At 41.7% G+C, this 20,897-nt stretch overlaps 1 protein-coding gene across 2 annotated transcripts in view; it reads left to right on the top strand.

Annotated features, from left to right (window-relative positions):
• PCCA (propionyl-CoA carboxylase subunit alpha) overlaps positions 1-20,897 on the top strand; it is a 447,530-nt gene that overhangs the window by 245,171 nt on the left and 181,462 nt on the right. For both annotated transcript variants that reach the window (XM_069970721.1, XM_069970720.1), the window contains exons 17-18: positions 3,230-3,340; positions 12,432-12,534. In XM_069970721.1, coding sequence (XP_069826822.1) covers positions 3,230-3,340; positions 12,432-12,534 — 214 coding nt within the window. The remainder of the gene's footprint in view (positions 1-3,229; positions 3,341-12,431; positions 12,535-20,897) is intronic.

The raw sequence follows: 20,897 nt of genomic DNA, 5'->3' as shown, positions 1-20,897 counted from the left end.
TTATTCAGAATCCCTTTTACCCTGTACAAATCTCCCACCTTACCAGCACCAAAGCAACCCCAGACCATCACATTACCTCCACCATACTTAACAGATGGCGTCAGGCATTCTTCCAGCATCTTTTCATTTGTTCTGCGTCTCACAAACGTTCTTCTTTGTGATCCAAATACCTCAAACCTGGATTCATCCGTCCACAACACTTTATTCCAGTCTTCCTCTGTCCAATGTCTGTGTTCTTTTGCCCATCTTAATCTTTTTCTTTTATTGGCCAGTCTCAGATATGGCTTTTTCTTTGCCACTCTGCCCTGAAGCCCAAAATCCCGCAGCCGCCTCTTCACTGTAGATGTTGACACTGGTGTTTTGCGGGTACTATTTAATGAAGATGCCAGTTGGGGACCTGTGAGGCGTCTGTTTCTCAAACAAGAGACTCTAATGTGCTTATCTTCTTGCTTAGTTGTGCAACGCGCCCCCCCACTTCTTTTTCTACTCTGGTTAGAGCCTGTTTGTGCTGTCCTCTGAAGGGAGTACTACACACCGTTGTAGGAAATCTTCAATTTCTTAGCAATTTCTCGCATGGAATAGCCTTCATTTCTAAGAACAAAAATAGACTGTCGAGTTTCAGATGAAAGTTCTTTTTCTGGCCATTTTGAGCGTTTAATTGACCCCACAAATGTGATGCTCCAGAAACACAATCTGCTCAAAGAAAGGTCAGTTTTGTAGCTTCTGTAACGAGCTAGACTGTTTTCAGGTGTGTGAACATGATTGCACAAGGGTTTTCTAATCATCAATTAGCCTTCTGAGCCAATGAGCAAACACATTGTATCATTAGAACACTGGAGTGATAGTTGCTGGAAATGGGCCTCTATACATCTATGTAGATGTTGCACCAAAAAACAGACATTTGCAGCTAGAATAGTCATTTACCACATTAGCAATGTATAGAGTGTATTTGTTTAAAGTTAGGACTAGTTTAAAGTTATCTTCATATAAAAGTACAGTGCTTTTCCTTCAGAAAAAAGGACATTTAAATGTGACCCCAAACTTTTGAACTGTAGTGTATATACAGTGGTGTATCAACTTACAATGGCCTAAGTTTGCAATATTTTGAACATACTATGTTCCTTTCTGGACTATCGTATCTTGAGACCAGAATTAAAGCGTAACTGTCATTTCAGGGTGACTTTTCTGAAAACAAACTCTGTAATATTTTTTATTTACCAAAAGAGTTTCCTTCTGTACTGAAAAAACTGTTTTTCTAGCTCCACCCTCACCTCAGAAGAAGCAGGATTTCTGTGTCCATTATGCTATGGAGAGGGGAGGGGCTGAGAGGAGTGAGTGAGCAAGAAGCAATCCTGCACAGCACAACACCCTGCAATCTTCTCTCAGCAAGTTCCTAGATAAGCACTGACCTTTTTGACTCCTGAACCCAGCGTTTTAGTTGCCCAGACAGTCTACAAACAGATGACCTTTATGTCTCCTCTTCCTAGTCCCTCATCTCCCTCGGCCCCTCTCCCCTTCATAGGGATATAATGGACAGAGCAGAACCAGTCTTCCTTGGCTTCTCTGAAATGAAGACGCGTTTGCCTGATAATGCACAGATAAGAAGTGAGGGAGGGAGGCTTGGAAATTGCTTTTTGAGTACAGAGAGAGGCCTTTTTGCCTAATAATAAAAGGATTATAGAGTTTCTTAAAGTTGCCTATACTACTGATTTCTGCAATTAAAAAAAAAAATGACAGTTAGGTTTTAACATACAGTAGTACATCCAGTCAAGATCTGCAAAACATATGAATAGCTAGATGATCGACCAATAAAAGTGTCAATTTTCCTGGTAAAAGCCCCCAGTATGAAGTGCATGTACTGACTTTCTAGTAGTCTTTCTCTACAGTACAGTGTGATACTACATGTCCTGTACTAATGTATAGTGCTGGGGAATCTGTTGGCGCTACATAAATAAAAAATATTGTATTAATACTGCTCCTTAGTTTCTGTCTTGAGCACCAGGTAAGGATGGCTTCCTTTTATTATTCTGGTTTTCTGTGTGATCTGTACAGGACCCTGAAAACAATCTGGTCTTCTATATAGACAGTAATTTACAGCTTCCAGTAGATCTTTCTGACTTTTGTATGTAAGAAGTTGCTTTATCTATATTAGTTATCTGCCTATTTTTCTTTAAACCTTCATTTTTGGATGACATTTTAGGGGCTTCAGAACCAATTACCAGTTTTCCATAGTGTTTTGGTCTCATGATACAATAGTGTCAACATACAATGGGCATCCTGCAACCAAAAAAAGTTATAACTTGAAGGACCACTGAAGAACCATTAAAATCAATACTATAAAACCAAAGTAGACACACGTAAAGATAAGTAAATTACACTTAGCACAGTTGGACATATCTGTAAGTCTATAATTAGCAATGCAACATCATTTACTGTACTTATGTGAACTGAGACCTGTTGAAGCACTGGTGTCTAATATAAACTGCCAGTAAACTTCACTTTTAAAAGGGTTATCCAGGAATGGAAAAATCACAGCTACTCTTTTGCAAAAAAAATTAAATAAAATAATGCACCATACCAGTCCTTAGGTTGTGTGTAGTTTTACAACTCAGTTCTGTTCACTTCAATAGAACTGATGTCCAAAACAACTTCCGAACTGAGCACAAGATTCATGCTTTTTCTAATAGAAAGAGGCCATGTTTTTCTAAGCGTGCATAACCCCTTTAAGTAGTTTGTATTATAAGTCTCCTCGTTGTAATCTCAAAACACTCTCTGTACAGAGCCACCATGATCCTCCAGAAAGTGGTATAGATTTTTCAGACTGCTTCACAAACCCCTCAGATTTGCCAAATTTACTGAGAGGCGTGCAGCAGCATGGGGCATTGGGGTCAGGATTCAGCAAAGACCAATGTATCCAATAGAAAAAAAGAAACCTAGCATTGACATGATGTATAGTACATTTCCGCTGCAGTGGAATTGCCCACCTGGTTGTGGATTTCCCAATGAAAATCATGTGTTTTTGGGAGCAGGACCAATAGTTGCATTTTGAAAGGGGAGGTCAGTGATGAAAGACACAAATGTAAACCCATTATATCCTAACAATCATTGAGAACTGATTTATAAACTGAATGAATGCATATTTATATAATTCATTTTTATTGAAATATTTTTAGTCAATACCACACTTTCTATTTTTGTTTATTATCCCATATGCTTCTATGTTTTTCAGGTGTAACCCACAATATTCCTTTACTGCGGGAAGTTATTACACACCCCCGATTCATAAACGGAGACATAACTACTAAATTTCTCCCTGAAGTTTATCCTGATGGATTTAAAGGTTAGTCTTTTCCATTGAAGGTGCATCATTTACAGACTTGCATTACTGGTTTGGTAATTTGCTTAGCTCTGTCACCTACCTCTGCTGCAGTGTTTAAGTGTCAGTGACTAAAGGAGCTCCTGTCACTCTCCAGTCGGAACCCCTACAGTCAGAACCCCTACAGTCAGGGGCAGATTAACTTTACCATAGGCCCCGGGCTGTTCACCAAGCCTGGGCCCCCCCACCCCACTGTAACTATGGCGGCACTAGCCTGGCGTTCATAGTACAGTATAGATAATGTCATGATGTCCTGATTTGTGCAAAATTGCCATTAAAAAAAACTGTGATTTTTTGCAAATCATGGCGGAAGTGTAGCCAGGAGACAGTACACCACTGAAAGTATAAGTCTTTATGGGTGGTCATGGGCCCCCCAGGAGCTCAGGGCCCCGGGCTGCCGCCCGGAACACCCCTATTATAGTCCACTACTGCCTACAGTGATATTGCAGGGGTGCTGATCAATTTCTCTGACTGCAGGAGGTATAATACTTATCTTTTGTGTGGTCTGATCAATGGTCTACTCCTGTTGCTCCCCGCCACGTCTGCAGGATGAAGGAGAGTCTGCAGACGCGGCGGGGACCAGCGGGTGGAAGCAGTTAAAGGGGTTGTCCGGCGATAAAAAATTATTCACAGAATAACACACATTACAAAGTTATACAACTTTGTAATGTATGTTATGTCTGTGAATGGCCCCCTTCCCTGTGTTTCCCCCCACCCACGCTAGACCCGGAAGTGTGGTGCATTATACTCACCGCATCTCGTGTCGTCCACGGTCTCCGATCGTCAGCAGTGACGTCTTCTTCGGGAGGCCAGCGGATCTTCCCGAGTGCCGGCCACCCTCTGCAGTGTCATCCGAAGCTCAGCCGCGATTGGCTGAGCATAACTGTGCTCAGCCAATCGCGGCTGAGCGGCTGATGACGCGGCCACGTCATCAGCTGCTCAGCCGCGATTGGCTGAGCACAGTTATGCTCAGCCAATCGCGGCTGAGCTTCGGATGACGCTGCAGAGGGCGGCCGGCACTCGTGAAGATCCGCTGGCCTCCCGAAGAAGACGTCACTGCTGAGGATCGGAGACCGTGGTCGGCACGTGACAGGTAATGTATAGCGCACCACACTTCCGGGTACACGGGTGGGGGTGGTGGGACACGGGGAAGGGGGCCATTCACAGACATAACATACATTACAAAGTTGTATAACTTTGTAATGTGTGTTATTCTGTGAATAATTTTTTATCGCCGGACAACCCCTTTAAGGAGCTGATGAGCGGGGCTGCTGGCAGAACAGCAGATGTGTGCGGCTGCGGGGGATACATACAGGAAGAGCTCCGGGCCGGCGGGGGGGGGGGGGACGTGGAGTGTCAGGTTAGTGCGGCCGGCTTCAGGGCGTCCCCGCAGTGAGAGGCAGGAGTGGGCGGCTATTTAAACTTGCCGCCGCGCTCCTGCTCCTCTCAGCTGCCGGGGACACCTTGTAAAGAAGTGGGGAATCCCATCATAATGAGGGGGAATCCCCGCTTCTTTACAGGGTGTCCCCCGCAGCTGAGTGGAGCAGGAGCGCGGCGGCAAGTTTAAATAGCCGCCCGCTCCTGCCTCTCAGTGTTCCTGTGAACATGGAGCGTTCTTACGCTCTGTGGGCCGGGTGCTCTGCACCTGACCCACGGAGTGTAAAAACCAATTAATCAGTTTAACATTGTTCCCTATGGGAATTTACAGCTCGGTTCTCGAACTGCTCGGTTTTGGAACAGCCTTCCAGAACCAATTACGTTCGAGAACCACTGTAGTTATGTGAGACTAAGCTGGCTCTGATGTTTTTTTTACTGTGTCACAAAAGTGCTGGATAAGGTTGTTGCTGGGGATATTGCCTATCTGGACGTCAGCAAAGCCTGTGATACAGTTCCCCATAAAGAGCTGATAGACAAGTTAGTGAAAATTTGATTTAATCCCTGGATAGTTCAGTGGATGTTAATGGTGTATCCTCTAAGCAGAGACTACTCACAAGTGGTGTGCCACAAGGGTCTGTTGTGAGTCCTGTTCTTGTTAATATTTTTGTAAATGACACACTTCCAGGATTATGAACCCGACTGCACCCTGCACAAATCAAATGAACTATTCAGAGATTAAGTCACATATTCACTAAACAAAATAAGGACAGGCTAGATGGCCAGGTGGTATTTTTCTGCTGACAGTTCTTTATATCTCTGTTTATACTGACATGATATTGCTGTAGAACAGATAAGAATTTCAGGCAAACACATTGCAGATTTGCTGTTAGTTACTACGGGTACATATTTGGCTGGTCAACCTGAAATTCTGGCACCATTTTATAGCAAGGGTGTCATCACATGACAGTGCCAAAGGATGTGTATAGAAATACATATGTGTAATTTTTAAATATAAAGAAAAACAAAATATTAAAAATAAACCTATTTTGTCCTTTATGTTAAGCTTTCCTAATATCAATTTCAAGGCACATGAAAGAGACCAGAGGTCATTTAATTTAGCATTCCATTCCTGACCTTCTGCTGCATGCCTAGCACAAACCTGTTTATGGTTTATGTGCACTGTACAAAGTGCCATTGAAGCTCCAAGCCATCAGGAAAAACAATAGGCTTTTTGTTTGATTGTTGTTCTCTGCTGCACTTATTCTTAACAGTAAGATTAGAGTGCTATTCCAATGCTAACTTTCGTTTTGACTATAATAAACATTTGCTCATGTTACTGTTAGACGTTTTCTACTGTTTTGGAGATACAGAAACCAAATAACCTCCGGTGCAGTTGCTCTCTATCCATCACCTTATGCCAGCACCAGTGTGCATTATGCCACTATCTTTTTCCTAGCTAGCCCGCTCAAAGCCCTCTCACAGCCTGACGCTTTTCTGCAGCCTTACTCTTTCATGTCTTCCGGCCCACAACCCTCTGCATATTAGCGCATACTGCTGCGGTACTGTTGTTAGAATTGTGTTTTTACTAATTTTGTGTTTCTACTAAGTTACCACACAAATATGCAAGTTACGGTAAACAAATGTGCAGTTTTACTGTGAGTTTGCAAAATCCTGTTACAATGCAATGGTACTGAAGAGTACTTGGTGTTTAAGGGAAACTGACAGCATGGATATGCATATATCCATGCTGACAGTTTTTCATTGCTGATCACATGAGCAGTGCATACTTGCCTTCCATGCTGCTCTGTGATCCGACCTGTTCATAAAAACTATCTTTACCCTAAGCTGACAGTCTCTTTGCCCCCGCCCTACGAGCGACAGCCTGAAGATACACCATCGGCTGCAGATCGTGTCGGGCAGGAGCTGTGCGAGGCATACAGTACACAGCTGACATTGTCACAATAAAGATTGTTTTTCATGAACAGGCCAGATCACAGAGCAGCACAGAAGTTAGGTATGCAAGCGCCAATGGTAAACTGGCTGCATGGTTATATGCATATATGTGCTGTCAGTTTCTCTTTAAGAAAAGAGCTGTGGGCAGATATTAAATGTAGTGCAAGCGCTAGTGTTTTATAACAGGACATGTTCTAAAGAGACCTGTGGCCAGAAAAACATAAGAGTGAGAACACAGCCTAAATCCTGAAGGGTGCAGTACATGATATATCTATATCTAGAGAGGAGTGTACAGTATTTCTAGACACTCAGCAGCTATCTAGAGTAAAGCAGTGTAGAAAGAAAGCACATAAGATGAATTCTGAAAGTCCCAGATAATCTATTTAATTATTTTACCCCACTAATCTATATAATACTGTTTATGCCTTTTCAGTCATTGAATCTGTATTTGGAAAATTAGATGCAATTCTGTATGCAAAATAATATGACTGCCCTCACTTAGCTAGGATTTGCACAAATTAGATGTGTTAACCAGATATGTTAAAGGACAACTCCCACGAAAATTTTTTTTAACTTCTTTAAGTTATATAACTTTGTAATGTGGTTAAATACCCGGTCTTCAAACCCCCCCGAAGGTAAAGAATGTATACATTACCTATTACGATCGTCACGGTCCTCTTCTCCCGGGCGGCATCTGGTGACAACGACGTCAGAGTCGGGGGGCGGTCCGGGTCTTCTTCCTCCTCGGCGTCTTCATTGAAAGTGAATGGGAGAGAAAAGGCTGCTGGTGCACATGCACACCAGCAGCCTTTTCATTGGCTGGAGCGCATCACATGGCTTCCAGCTTGCTAAGCCCTGATTGGCTAAGCTTGCTGGAAGCCATGTGATGCGCTCCAGCCAATGAAAAGGCTGCCGATGCGCAAGCGCACCAGCAGCCTTTTCTCTCCCATGGACCCAGAAGTAAGAGACATCGCTGGACGGCGGTGACGGTGAGGCGTATGGCGGGCGAATGGAGTGGCGATCGTCACTGGAGGGATGGTGAGTATGGTGTCTGTGTGTCTGTGTTTTTTTTTGGTGTGTGGGGGGGGGGGGTGCCGCCGGAGTTGTCCTTTAACCCTTTCAAGCAAAAGTCAGTACATTTACTGACCTGCTTCAAATGCTCAATGTTTAGACAAACAGTGACCGGAAGCTGCAACTAAACTTTCAGCTGATAGCTGACAGTTTAGTGCAACTGCCACTGGACCCCCAAAGGGGGTCCAGCATCGGCAATTGCTGGCTTTGGTGGATCAGTAACGGTAATTGGTTTTGTAAAAAACACATAGGATTACATTGGAATCTCTGTAAAGAAAATGCAAATTTTAACTTTTCGCTCTTACTTTGCAGTTATTCCTGTGAAATGCAGAAAGGGTTAAATAACTGAATGAATGTAAATTTAAACACTTGAAAGAGTGAAGATTTCAAAATGGGTTGAATTGTGGGGGGTTTTAGTATACAGGCCTCTAAAATATACTCCAAAACTGAACTGGTGCCTAAAGAATTTCTGAGTTTGAAATTTTCACGAACATTTTGAAAACTGCTACTAAACATTTACGGCCTCTAACATCCCAAATAAGTAAAAGCATGTTCACCAAATGCTTTTAAAATAAAGTAGACATGTTATAGATATGAATTAATAAATAATGAATGTAGTATTACTATTTTCCTTATTGGCAGAGACTTTCAAATGTAGAGAATGCGCTTTTTTTACATTTTTAACAACATTTTTGAGTTTTTTTCACAAAAAAATTCTAAAGCTATCAACTCAAATTTACCACTTACATAAAGTAGAATATGTAACAAAAATCTATCTTGGAATCAGAAGGATTGGTAAAAGCATTCCCAAGTTATTGATGAATAAAGTGACACAGGTCATATTCATAAAATTTGTCTTGGTCCTGAAAGGGTTTTAATATATTGCCATAAACAGTCATGGATGTCACTGGGTAGATGAAGTAAGAATTCTCTGTTTTGGTGCATCTACTATACACATCTATCTCCTATAGGGTTTCTTAACATGGCTTTTTTATTTATTTTTATTTTTTTAAAGATGGGATTGATCACTAGATAACAGTTGGCAATCACCAGTATTATTCATGTGTCTGTTTGTAATAAAAAGTTGCCTAAAAAATGCTGTGCCTTGGGTGAAATGGAAGACCCCCAGTACTATGTCAGTTCCATATAAAATAGTAAGCAGAGTCAAAGCCTGTTAACAAATCTACAAACACACCACAGATTTTGGGTGATTTTCATGTATTTATGATTTTTTAGTAATTCTTTGAGGGAGGGGTTTTTAAAAAAAGCAAACCATAATATACTTTTTGGGTTTTTATCGCTATAGCATTCACTTGTGGTATAAATGACACATTACTGCAGGTTATTACAAATATGGCAATTTATGTAGTGTTTTTTATCCTTTACTACAGACAGCTTGGTTGGTAAGGTGAAAAACAGCAATTCTGTTTTTTTTTTTTATATTTGGTGTTTATTATGCGGGATAAGTAATGTAATCAATTTTATTGCTCTGGTCACTATATACACAGTGATGCCAATTATGTATAGCTTTTTATTTTTAGAACTCAGGACTTGATATGGGGATGTTGGGTGGTGGTGTGTTTTTTTTTTCTTTTTTCAAATGTGAGTTGAGCAACAGTAATTCAGCACTACCACTATACAGTGGCCATCAGACATTTTAGATTTTAGCCCAAAGAACTTCTTAAACCCATTCCAAACTACCCCCTGTAAATAATCTTGATGGGCAAAGGAAGGGGTGTATGACACAAGCTCACACAAGGAATGTCGGCTACTATATGTAGCAAATACCTGCAGCCAAAGACCCACATCAGCGATCATGTTGATTCCAGCCATTTAACTCCTTAAAAGCTGTGATCACTAGCAAACACAGCATTTAGGGGGGTTGCCTGACAGGTCAGTCCTGCAACCCCACATTGCTGAAGGCCTCTGTTCTTGTCATGTTGACTACAATATTAGAGGGCTGATTATTCTTTACTCAATGCAGTGCAATATGTCCTCTAGTGGGACAAATGTGTGGGTGTGGAGGATTCACTACCCTAGTAAAAATGTAAAGGGGAACTCCGGATAAGAAAAACTTGTTTTCTATTAAAGTGTCACTGTCGTGATTTTTTTTTTTTGCAGAAATCAATAGTCCAGGCGATTTTAAGAAACTTAGTAATTGGGTTTATTATCCGAAAAATGCATTTTTATCATGAAAAAGCAGTTTGAAGCTCTCCCCCCTGTCTTCATTGTTCTCCTATGGAGAGAGCTAAAGAAAAGACCAAAACAGGACAACAAAGAGTTAATCTACAAATCCCTCATGGGATATCTCTTGTGACAGTCACCAGTGACCTGTCTGAGCTCGGATTACAGCTGTCACCCAGCTCCTGCCTGTAATCCTCTGTTATCTGCTTTCTGCTGCCGGCTAACTCCCTCCTTCCTCCTCCCCCCTCCCCTCTCCCTAGAACAGACAGGGTACATCTCCTGCAACAAGTCACAATTTTCAGATTTTTCAGAGTGGATGAAAAAGAGGAAGGAGGGGGGGACCTGGGAAAAGGCTTTTTACATGCAGATAATGGCAGATTTGGCTAATAAACCCAATTACAAAGTTTCTTAAAATCGCCTGGACTATTGATTTCTGCAAAAAAAAAAAAAATACGACAGTGACTCTTTAAAAGTACATTAAAAGTTATATAGTTGTGTCTATACAATGTATTACCGTATCGGTGCGGTTCTGCCATACTGGTAGCTGATAGAAATCCAGGAAGTGAAACAAAATGGCCCCTGTGCAAATCCACATTGTCTCTGGCTCCTTCTGCTATCCCCCCTTAGGAGACAAATCTTCCATGCCTCTGTCTCACATTGTGTGTGTTTGCTGAGATCAGGCTGATGATGCAGACGGGGGGCAGGGTGTGATGTCACAGGAGGCTTGGCTGGATCCCCCAATCCCCTGAGTGATTAACTATCTCTGACCGGCCAGAAGCAGGTGTTGCACTGATTTCTCTAATTGTGCAGAAGTGTGCAGTGAAATTAGGGCTGTGTTCACACATGTTGGAGTGTCATTGCGGTACTGCAGCATATTCACAAAAATGATGCAGCAACAAGTAAATGATGCTATACGGTAGAGAAGATCAGAGCCTTATTGTGGGGCTCAACTTCAAAGATAACAGATGCTTGATCATAATATGTGCGTGGAAATGTAAAGAAAAAACAATTCAAAAAGTTCTGTACTTTATTCCAATATCAGCGTTACTGGTAGAGAATACAGCGTGCTGTGTGGTGTTACAGGTAGAGAATACAGTGTGCTGTGTGGTGTTACAGGTAGAGAATACAGCGCGCTGTGTGGTGTTACAGGTAGAGAATACAGCGTGCTGTGTGGTACAGGTAGGGAATACAGTGTGCTGTGTGGTGTAACAGGTAGTTACTGTGTGGTGTTACAGGTAGAGAATACAGCGTGCTGTGTGGGTGGGAACACAATGAAATCATAAATTACTGCAAATAATTCAGTAACACAATAAAAGTGCAATGTGTGAACACAGCCTAGATGTTCTGCAACAGCTTTGGGCGGGGAATAGGCAGGGTAGGGGACTGTGATGAACAGCTGAGGGAAAGCATTGCATTCTGGAACCGGTAGTACTGTGTACAACTGATAAACCGTGAAGTGCAGAAACACAAAACAGAACAAAAAAACCCAAAACAAATGGATTTTTGGTAGTTTCAAAACTGGGATAGGTAAGTAACGCTTTATGCTTCTGCAGAAGTTTCATTTTTTTAACCTCTACCTGGAGTTCCCCTTTAAATGAGCCCCTTTCCCATTTTGCAAAAAGTCTAAATGAAAAAAAATTTATTAAGTTTGGTATCGCCACTTGAGGAAATGCCTGAACTATTAAAATATATAACGGATGCCAGGTGATGAATTTGTGTATGCTAAAACAAGTACCAAACACCAGAATTCCTCATTTTTAGTCACATTGAATCCTTGAAAAAAAATGTAAAAAGCGATCTAAAGTCTTATTTACCCCAAATTGGTGTTAATAAAGTCTACAGATAATGGCGCAAAGTAGGTGAGCCATTCAGCTCCATAGACATAAAAATGATATAAAACCGGCACATTTGTTTGTTTTTTGTTTTGCTGTACTTTTCTTTGTATGATGAATGAAAGTATCACAAAATATCACAAAATCATCAACATTAGATAGCTATGGCTTCAAGAAACTGAGAAAGTAAAAACTAAAAAAGAAAAAAAAAAGGGGGGGGGGTGACGGACTCTGCTCAGAATCCAGCCTGCCTCATTGTCTCAGTATTATGTATAGGGCGCTATATACATAATACTGAGACAGTGAGGAAGTCGGGATTCCGAGTGGAGTCCGCAATGGGAATTCCACTTGGAATTTCCGCCTGTCAGTGTGAACGTACCGTCACATTGAAAGCCTTTATCCTCCTGAGTGCTTCACCTGACTTGTTATTTGGCTCCATTTTATCAAGAGAAGTTCCAACTGAATGAAATCTCCCCCTCCCCCTTTATTACCCCATATATAATTATAATATCTAAAAACATCTGAAAACATTTTCTGGATTTGGTATATTGTAGTATTAAGATATTATGTTTACTGCTCTGCAAAGTCCTTTTTTATTATTATTTTTTTTTTTAATTCTTGAGTTTCTTTTACAACAGGACACAGTTTGACATCTCAAGAAAGAAATGACCTTCTTGTGACAACATCCTCACTATATGTTGCTTCTCAGACCAGGGCACATCACTTTCTAAATAACACCAGGTTGGTTTTCAAACTTTCAAGAATACTATATAGTAAAATGTCAAAATGTATTGCAGCCAAGGGGGTCTTCTGTAAATTGTGAAAATATGCAGTTTCTGTAAATTGTGAAAATATGCAGTTTTGTTTCATAATCCCGTACAATGTTGCTCTTATGGCTGAGATTTCCAGCCGACAGCTTCTGCAGTGATTGTAATTATGAGATGCTTTACAGAATTTACACACGCCATGATATTAATCGCTTCTATGTCTTCTACTGTCGTCTTCTTTGGTGAATTAGCTCTGCACAAATTCAGATAAATAAGTGATAGTTAACTATAGAATGATGAGTACAGTAATTAGTTGAAGCTCAAACAAAAGAATCACTTTTAGCTGGGAACTTTCATACTACTGTATGGGATAACTGGAAACAGTCCTGTAGCGCACTGCAATGAAAGCAAATAGTGGCAAAACATGGGATTATTGATAAACAAGTATTCCCTTTAATTGAAACAACTGTTAATTGAATTTAATTCAGAGTCTACAACTTGTTAAAATAATAACTAGATCCTGTTAAAGCAGTCCTAAATTTGTCTATAAAGAAATCTGTTTAGACATTAAATGTACTGTTTTTGTAATTGGTTTTCATGTTTCTGATGACAGCCACACTTACAGAAAAGTAGGAATTGGTGAAAGTATCTTGGAATATTATTTTTTCTGTAAAGGTTGGTTGCTGATTATTTCATGGAGAGAAAAAATAGACATGGCTGCACATCTACGGTTACTTATTATGGCCATTGGCAGCAAAACATAGTACTATGACATTATTTCAGCAGGAAAAAGATGCTGCATGCTGTAGATTTGTAATACACACTTCTGTGATTAAAACTCAATTATTCTTATATGAACAGGATTGTTTCAATGGCCAGCACATGGATTTCTTTAGAACCCATTCAAATGAATGGTTAGAGAATTGTTTGCAACAATCCTTCCTTGTGTAAATATATAGGCTTGTTCACATATAACGCATTCTTTGCTTTAACCCGAAGAGGACTGGCCAATTTCAATTTTTGCGTTTTCGTTATTTTTTGCACCACTAATTGTACTTTGCAATGACAGGCTGAATTTTTTCATAAAGTACACTACGAAACCAGAAAAATTTTAAATGTGTGGTGAAATTGAAAAAAACAACAACAACACAAATTTCTTTTATTTGGGGGGGGGGGGGGGGGGGGTTCGCCCTGGGGTAAAACTGACTTGTTTATATATGTTTCAGACGTCGTTACGATTACAACGATATGTAACATGTATAACTTTCAATGCATCTGATGGCCTGTAAAAAATTCAAACCATTGTTAACAAATATATGTTCCTTAAAATCACTCCATTCCCAGGCTTATAGCGCTTTTATCCTTTGGCCTATGGGGTTGTGTGAGGTGTCATTTTTTTGCGCCACGATATGTTCTTTCTATCGGTACCTTGATTGCGCATATACGACTTTTTGATCGCTTTTTATTACAATTTTTCTGGATTTGATGCGACCAAACATGCGCAATTTTGAACTTTGGGATTTTTTTGCTCTTACGCCATTTACCGTACGAGATCAGGAATGTGATTAGTTAATAGTTTAGGCGATTATGCACGCAGCGATAACAAACATATTTATTTATTTTTATTTATAACATGGATAAAGGGGGGTGATTATTAGGGGAGGGGGCTTTTTATTAATAACGACACTTTTTTTTTTTTCTTTTACACTTTTACTAGAAGCCCCCTGGGGGACTTCTAGTATAAGCACTCTGATCCCTCATACAGATCTATGCTGCATAGATATGCAGCATAGATCGTTGTGATAGGCACATTGATTGCTTCCGGCTGCTGCAGCCGGAAGCAATCGAGTGCCAAGCCGGGATCAGCGCCATTACGGCGCAGATCCCGGACGGCATAAGAAGTGTGGATCCACCCCACTAGACACCAGGGATCGGCTGCATCAAGTAATCGGATGCAGCTGTCTACTTTGACAGCTGCATCCGATTACTTTATTAGAGGGCACGGCGATTGGACCGCGCCCGCTGTGATGTCACAGTAATGTGATCAGTCACATGACTTGTAGAAGCACTCCCTGTAAATACTGTAAGTCAGGAAATCTCTATTAAAATAGTACATTCAAGGAGAAGATGAATCTGGATGCACTCACTGATATAGCAGAAAAAATGTTCCTTTATTTTTCAGAGAATATTCTCACATCATGGTACAAGCAGGCGGAGGACACCAAACACCCTCCACTGATGATGACAGCTGTTTCACCATTAAAATAGTGTGTGTGTGTGTGTGTGTGTGTGTGTGTGTGTGTGTGTGTGTGGCTGTCTGTTGCTGTCTGTGTCCATCTCTATAGCAGAGATGTTTGTAAATAGTGATGCAGTAGAGGCATGTATGTAACAGCTGTATGTATGTCTGTATGTATGTATGAAGCAGTATGTGGCTGTTTATTATAATATTTGTATAGCATCAATAGATTCTGCAGTGTTTGTGTATGGTGATTCAGCAACATTGTGTGTGTTTGTCTTTTTGTGTTTATGTAGCAGAGCTGTGTGTGTATGGTAATGTAGCAGAGGTGTGCTTTTATTTGTATAGTGCCAACTGATTCTATAGCACTTTACATACTTCACAGCACTTTGTCCCCTTTAGGGCTCACAATCTAAATTGAATTATCTGTATGTTTTGGGTGTGGAAGGAAACTAGTGGAAACACACGCAAACACAGAGAGAACATACAAACTCGATGCAGATGTTGACCTTGGTGGGATTTGAACCCAGAACCCCAGTGCTTCAAGGCTACAGTGCTAACTAGAGATAAGCGAATTGCTCATCTAAACGAATCAAAGAGCTTTGTTTGATTAGCGATTCCTTTATCTCTAGTGCTAACCATTGAGCCACCATGCTGCACGTTGCAGAGCTGTGTTTATGTAGCAGAGCTGTTTGTGTATGCTGAGATTTAGCAGAGGTGTGTCTGTATATTGGTTTATTTGCACTGTGTGTCTGTGGGTATGTTAATGTAGCAGAGGTGTGTGTTTATTTTGATATAGCAGAGCTTGGTGTGTATTATGCATGCTGCAGAGCTGTGTATGTGTGGGTATAATGTACTGTGTCATTCATTTGAGGTCTTTATATAGGTCTCTATATTTATTAATTTTTTTCTCCACATACACACAGTAAATCCTCAATTACTGTAATTTTTTCCCCAGAGGAGACCAGAACTATTACTATGTTCTGAGCCCCCCCCCTTCCACGCCCCAAAAATATAGGGATTAAGGGTTTTTTTGGGTTAATATGATTGATGACCTGATTAGTAGGATGTTGACACCTGGCATTCCCATTGATCAGCTGCGCATGCACTACATACAGAGTTGTGAGAATTTGGCAGTGAAGCAGTGATTGGTTACTATAGCTCTTGTTCATTCCAGAGTGTATTTTTTGTGTGCCAAAAAGCAAGGTCTTCTGCAATTTTACATCCATCAAAATACAACTATATGTCAAGAAACAGACCAACTTTAACTATTATTAGACTACATTAGATGAATGGACCACTGCAGTATACCACAGTATGTTTTGGCATAACTTTTTATCAATATGCTGATATATAACTGAGATATACAGAACTTTTCTGATGTGAACCTAGCATATACAATGAAAGGGGTTGCCTTTCATGACACAGTGTCTTTAACTAGGTGAAATGCTATTTTGATGACTACAATATTGTGATATTAGGAGAAATTAATCTAGAATTTCATAGCTACACCATTCTTAACAAACTTCTTGTTTTATTCATACATACATACATAGGGCCCTCATTGGAGCAGAATGTAGCAAAATTTTCAGGAATGCCATTGATAAGGCCCTATTGCCCTTACAGCAATAGCAAAGGATGAGAAATACACCGCCATTGAACACAAACCTAAAACTAGTCACTACACGTTTCTTTATAGGTAAAGTTATAGAATTGCTTTACTGGTTATATCTAAATAGAACAACTACATTTTATGTTGTGTTTTTTTTTCTAGGATTTGGTACAAAACGGACACATTCTTTACTTTTTAGTGAGTTTTTGTAGGGATGAGCGAATTTACAGTACTAGTGAAGCAAAGCGTTCGCTAGGCTCAGCCGTCGGCTTGTCAGTTGGTTGCCTTTGAACTCTGTGCCGCTCCGCACCGGGTGCCTGGAAAAGCTGGAAGAAGACTTTCTTAAAGGGGTTGTACACCCAAAAATTTTTTCTTTCAAATCAACTGCCAGAGATTTGTAATTTACTTCTATTAAAAAAATCTTAAGCCTTCCTGTACTTATCAGCTGCTGTATGCCCAGCAGGAAGTTGTATTATTTCCAGTCTGGAGAGCAGGAGAGGTTTTCTATGGGGATGTGCTGCTGCTCTGGACAGTTCCTGACATGGACAGAGGAGGCAACAGAGAGCAGTGTGTCAGACAGGAAAGAAAACACCACTTCCTGCAGGACACACAGCAGCTGATAAGTACTGGAAGACTTAAGATTTTTTAATAGAAGTGAATTACAAATCTCTGGCACTTTATGGCACCAGTTGATTTGAAAGAAAAAGAAATTTGGTGAACAACCCCTTTAATATAGAAGTGCAATTGAAAAACCGTCCAGTGTTAATGAGTTGCTTATATATAGTTTGGCTGCATTGTGTTTTTATTCCAGTATTAGTGGGTGTAACCAAATGACTCTACAGGTGTGGCTAGATCATACTATCTCATGGGCCTACTAATGTAATGTTTACATTTCAGGTTTGAGAATCTAATTACCCACAGTACTTCCTATGCAGTGTTTGTGTTGGCAGTAGTCTGTATTTTCCTAATTTCTTCATTGGAATTGTTCTTTTATCTTTTATTAGCCTTGGCAAAAATGTATTATTACTGTGTTATTCAGCATAAACAATTTCATCATAATGTGTGCAATTTTGATATGGCACCATTTGTGCATTTACTTATAATTCTTGCCATTCATCAGGCTATGCACAGAGCTGCAGGAAACACTCTATATATGAAATAGATAAGACAGAGATATGGAGAGTGCTCGCTCTAGGGAGGGGTGAACCGTTACAGAGCCAGATCACTGTGCACAGGAAAGAGATCACTCACACAGCTCACATACTGTACAATATCAATCATGGTATGCACATGTCAATTGACATTCAATCAGCACTTCAATATGTATCTTTTTTTTAAACCCTTCTTGACAAAGCTCAATATCTACAGGGCCATGTTATCTGCACATAGTCTGCCTGTGGCAGACTACGAGAAGAACGCTGGACCGCACGGCGGTCCAGAAAAGAGATCTGGACCCCCACACTCATGCTACGGGGGTCCCGATCGGTAAGTGACAGTGCTCCTTTCACTTATGCTTAAATGCTGTGATTGTGGCATTTAAGGGATTAATGACAGGCTTCAGCGTGATTGGTGCAGCCTGTCATTGACGGTGAGGGCCTGGCTGCTGATTGCAGCCAGCCCCCACCTGCTATAGAGAGCGCTCTGCTCCTGAGTGTGCTTCAAAGCAGGATATGTACTCCCGAATAACTGCCATCAGATGATGTCTGTGGTGAAAGGTGTCAGGCATGAGGAAAACGGCATAGCCAAGAAAGGGCCAAAAAGCCCCAAAACACACCTAAGTGGTTCCCATATTCTAAAATATAATTTTTCTCCGCATCCTCTCTCACGACGGCACCAGAATGGAGGAGACCCTTCCCTTCCACTGTAGGGACAGGAAGAACAGAGAGGTTAAAAGGCAGCCCCTCCCCAAACCACCTCAGTGTTTTTCCTGTCCCTGCGGGGATGGGAGATCAGAGAGAGTGCTCTGCTCTGCTTTAGAGCAGCAGGTACCTGCATCGATCGGGGATGTTTGCTATCCCCTTTCCTTGCGTGCCCGCATGTTCCAGTACTCCTCGGTGCAGGATTCCCCTGGTCTCCTTAGAAACGGATCGGGCCTCCGGTGGGGTTTTCCTTCCACTCCCCCTGCTCCTGGATCTGATGCGTCCCGCGCCCGGCAGCCACATATGTAATCTGGAACTTCCGGCCAGGCGGGGTACGCGTGATATCAGTGGCCGCGCCGATGAGTTGGGACGCCACGAGGGGCGGTCATACTTCTGGGGTGCATGCGTGGGCAATGATGTCACCTGCCGGATTCTCGCCGGACCGGAAGTGCGGCCCCCGGCGTGGCATTCAAAAGGGAGCAGGTTGTCTCCAGGTTCGCAGCAGCTACCTAGAGAAGATGCACCGTGCCTCGCGCTCTGACCCTGCAGAACCCGCTGCTGCAATGGTGTCCGTGAGTACAGGCGGCTTCTCCTTCCATTCTGTTTGGGTCAGCTGATGGTGGTTCTCTCCTTTTTTGTAGGGAGAAAGAGAGACACCCCAAAGATTAAGAAGACAATGGGCTATATGTTATGCTATGTTATATGAGTCTTCCAATAAGCAGCTTTGTGTCACCTGTATAAATCTGGTTATTTAGGACAAAAAAATCTGTGGTACTTGCTGATATCAGATCTATAATTAAAAATGAAGTGAATTCCTCCCTGGCTAATAGATTACCGGCGGGCTCTACTCAGAGTTCTCCCCCGCGTAAAAGAGCCAGACAACTAGACATATCATCATCTGACTCAGAGTGCTGCAGTGAGGAAAAATCTCACTCTGAGGCAGAATTAGAAGAGGGTGAAATGCCTGATGTTGTGGATGACACATTGGAAAGAAAATACTTCTTTGGCTCTGGTGATACTGACGCTCTGTTAATGGCAATCTATGATACCCTTAACATTGAGAAAGTCAAACAAGCAAAGACTGTACAGGATGAGTTGTTTGGAGGTCTGCGTGCCAAAAAATGTAAATTCTTCCCTGCAAATCCAAATCTAAAAGAATTTATTTTAGATGAATGGAAAGAGGCAGAAAAAAGGCTGGCTATTGCTAGAGAATTCAGGAAAAGACATCCTTTTGATGAAAATAATTCAAAATTATGGAATGAAATCCCTCTAGTTGACATCCAGATGGCTAAGGTTGTTAAAGTGGATGTACCATCAGGTACATCCTCTTTAATCTGAACTGACGGATCGAACAGCGCCGTCACGGGGAAGCCGGTGCCACGGTCCGTTTTTCGGCCCGCCGCCCGGTAACCGTGCACGGCACCTTTCTGTGCACTGGAACCGGACGGTGCTCAAGCACCCGAGGCCGGCCGTTCGCCCCCAATGGGAGGGAATTCCCTCCCCAGTATGACGCGGCTCCATTAGAATGAATGGAGCCGCGTCATACAGGGGAGGGAATTCCCTCTCATTGGGGCGGCCCTATCGGCCTCGGGTGCTTGAGCACCGGCTGGTTCCGGTGCATAGAACGGCGCCATGCGCGGGAACCGGGCCTCGGTCAGAAAAACGGACCGCGATGACTGCACCGTTTGATCCGTCGGTTCAGATTAAAGAGGATGTACCTGGTGGTACATCCTCTTTAAACGTACCTCTATCCCCTTCGAGGATTCAACACTGCTACAGGATCCAATGGATCACAAAGCTGAGGACCTACTCAAAGTATGGGAAGCCTCAGCGAATATGATTTCTGCTAAAATTGCTGCTACTTCTGTAGCGAGAGCCCTTTTTAAGTTGTTGCAGCAGGTTGAAGACTATCTTAATAAGGGAGAAAAAAGAGCAAAAATACTTTTTGTCAGGTTCGCAGCAAAGAGCGAAGTGCTCCATCAGAAGAGCACTATGGATGAAGCTATGGACTGGTGATTTTGTCTAAAAATAAACTGTGTTCCAGCAAATTTCAGGGTGGTCCTGAACTGGATAAGATCTTGGAGTACGCTGCAGAAAAGAAAAAAAGATTTTTCTTTTGACAGAAACCCTAAGAAGAGCCAGCCATTTCGTAAGAATACCAGAAACAAGGATTCTAAAGGAAAGGAGGAAGATAAGGGGAAAGGATTTAACACTTCTAACACCACTTCCACCTTCGACAAAAAATGATGGGCTGGTCGGGGGAAGACTCTTGAATTTTTGAGAAGCCTGGGGGTCGATAACATCAAATCCCTGGGATTTCCAATTATTGGAGACAGGTTACAAGATAGAATTCAAGAGTCTTCCTCTCAACAAATTCCTAGTCACGAACCCCTCCTCCCCCTCGGATTTAAAGCTAATCCAACAGGGAGTCCGCAACCTCATTTCACTGGGAGCAGTGGTTCCGGTTCCTCCTTGTCAAAGAGGATTGGGACATTACTCCACCCGGTTCCTTGTAAAAAAAACAAAACAAATGGATCCCACAAGGACCATTATAAATCTAAAATTTCTGAACCAGTGGATCCTGTACAGGAGATTCAAGATGGAGTCGATAAAAACCATAGTTCTCTTAA

This window comes from Dendropsophus ebraccatus, chromosome 5, assembly GCF_027789765.1.
Source record: "Dendropsophus ebraccatus isolate aDenEbr1 chromosome 5, aDenEbr1.pat, whole genome shotgun sequence".
Taxonomy (NCBI): domain Eukaryota; kingdom Metazoa; phylum Chordata; class Amphibia; order Anura; family Hylidae; genus Dendropsophus; species Dendropsophus ebraccatus.
This window is presented reverse-complemented; position numbering and strand designations above follow the sequence as displayed.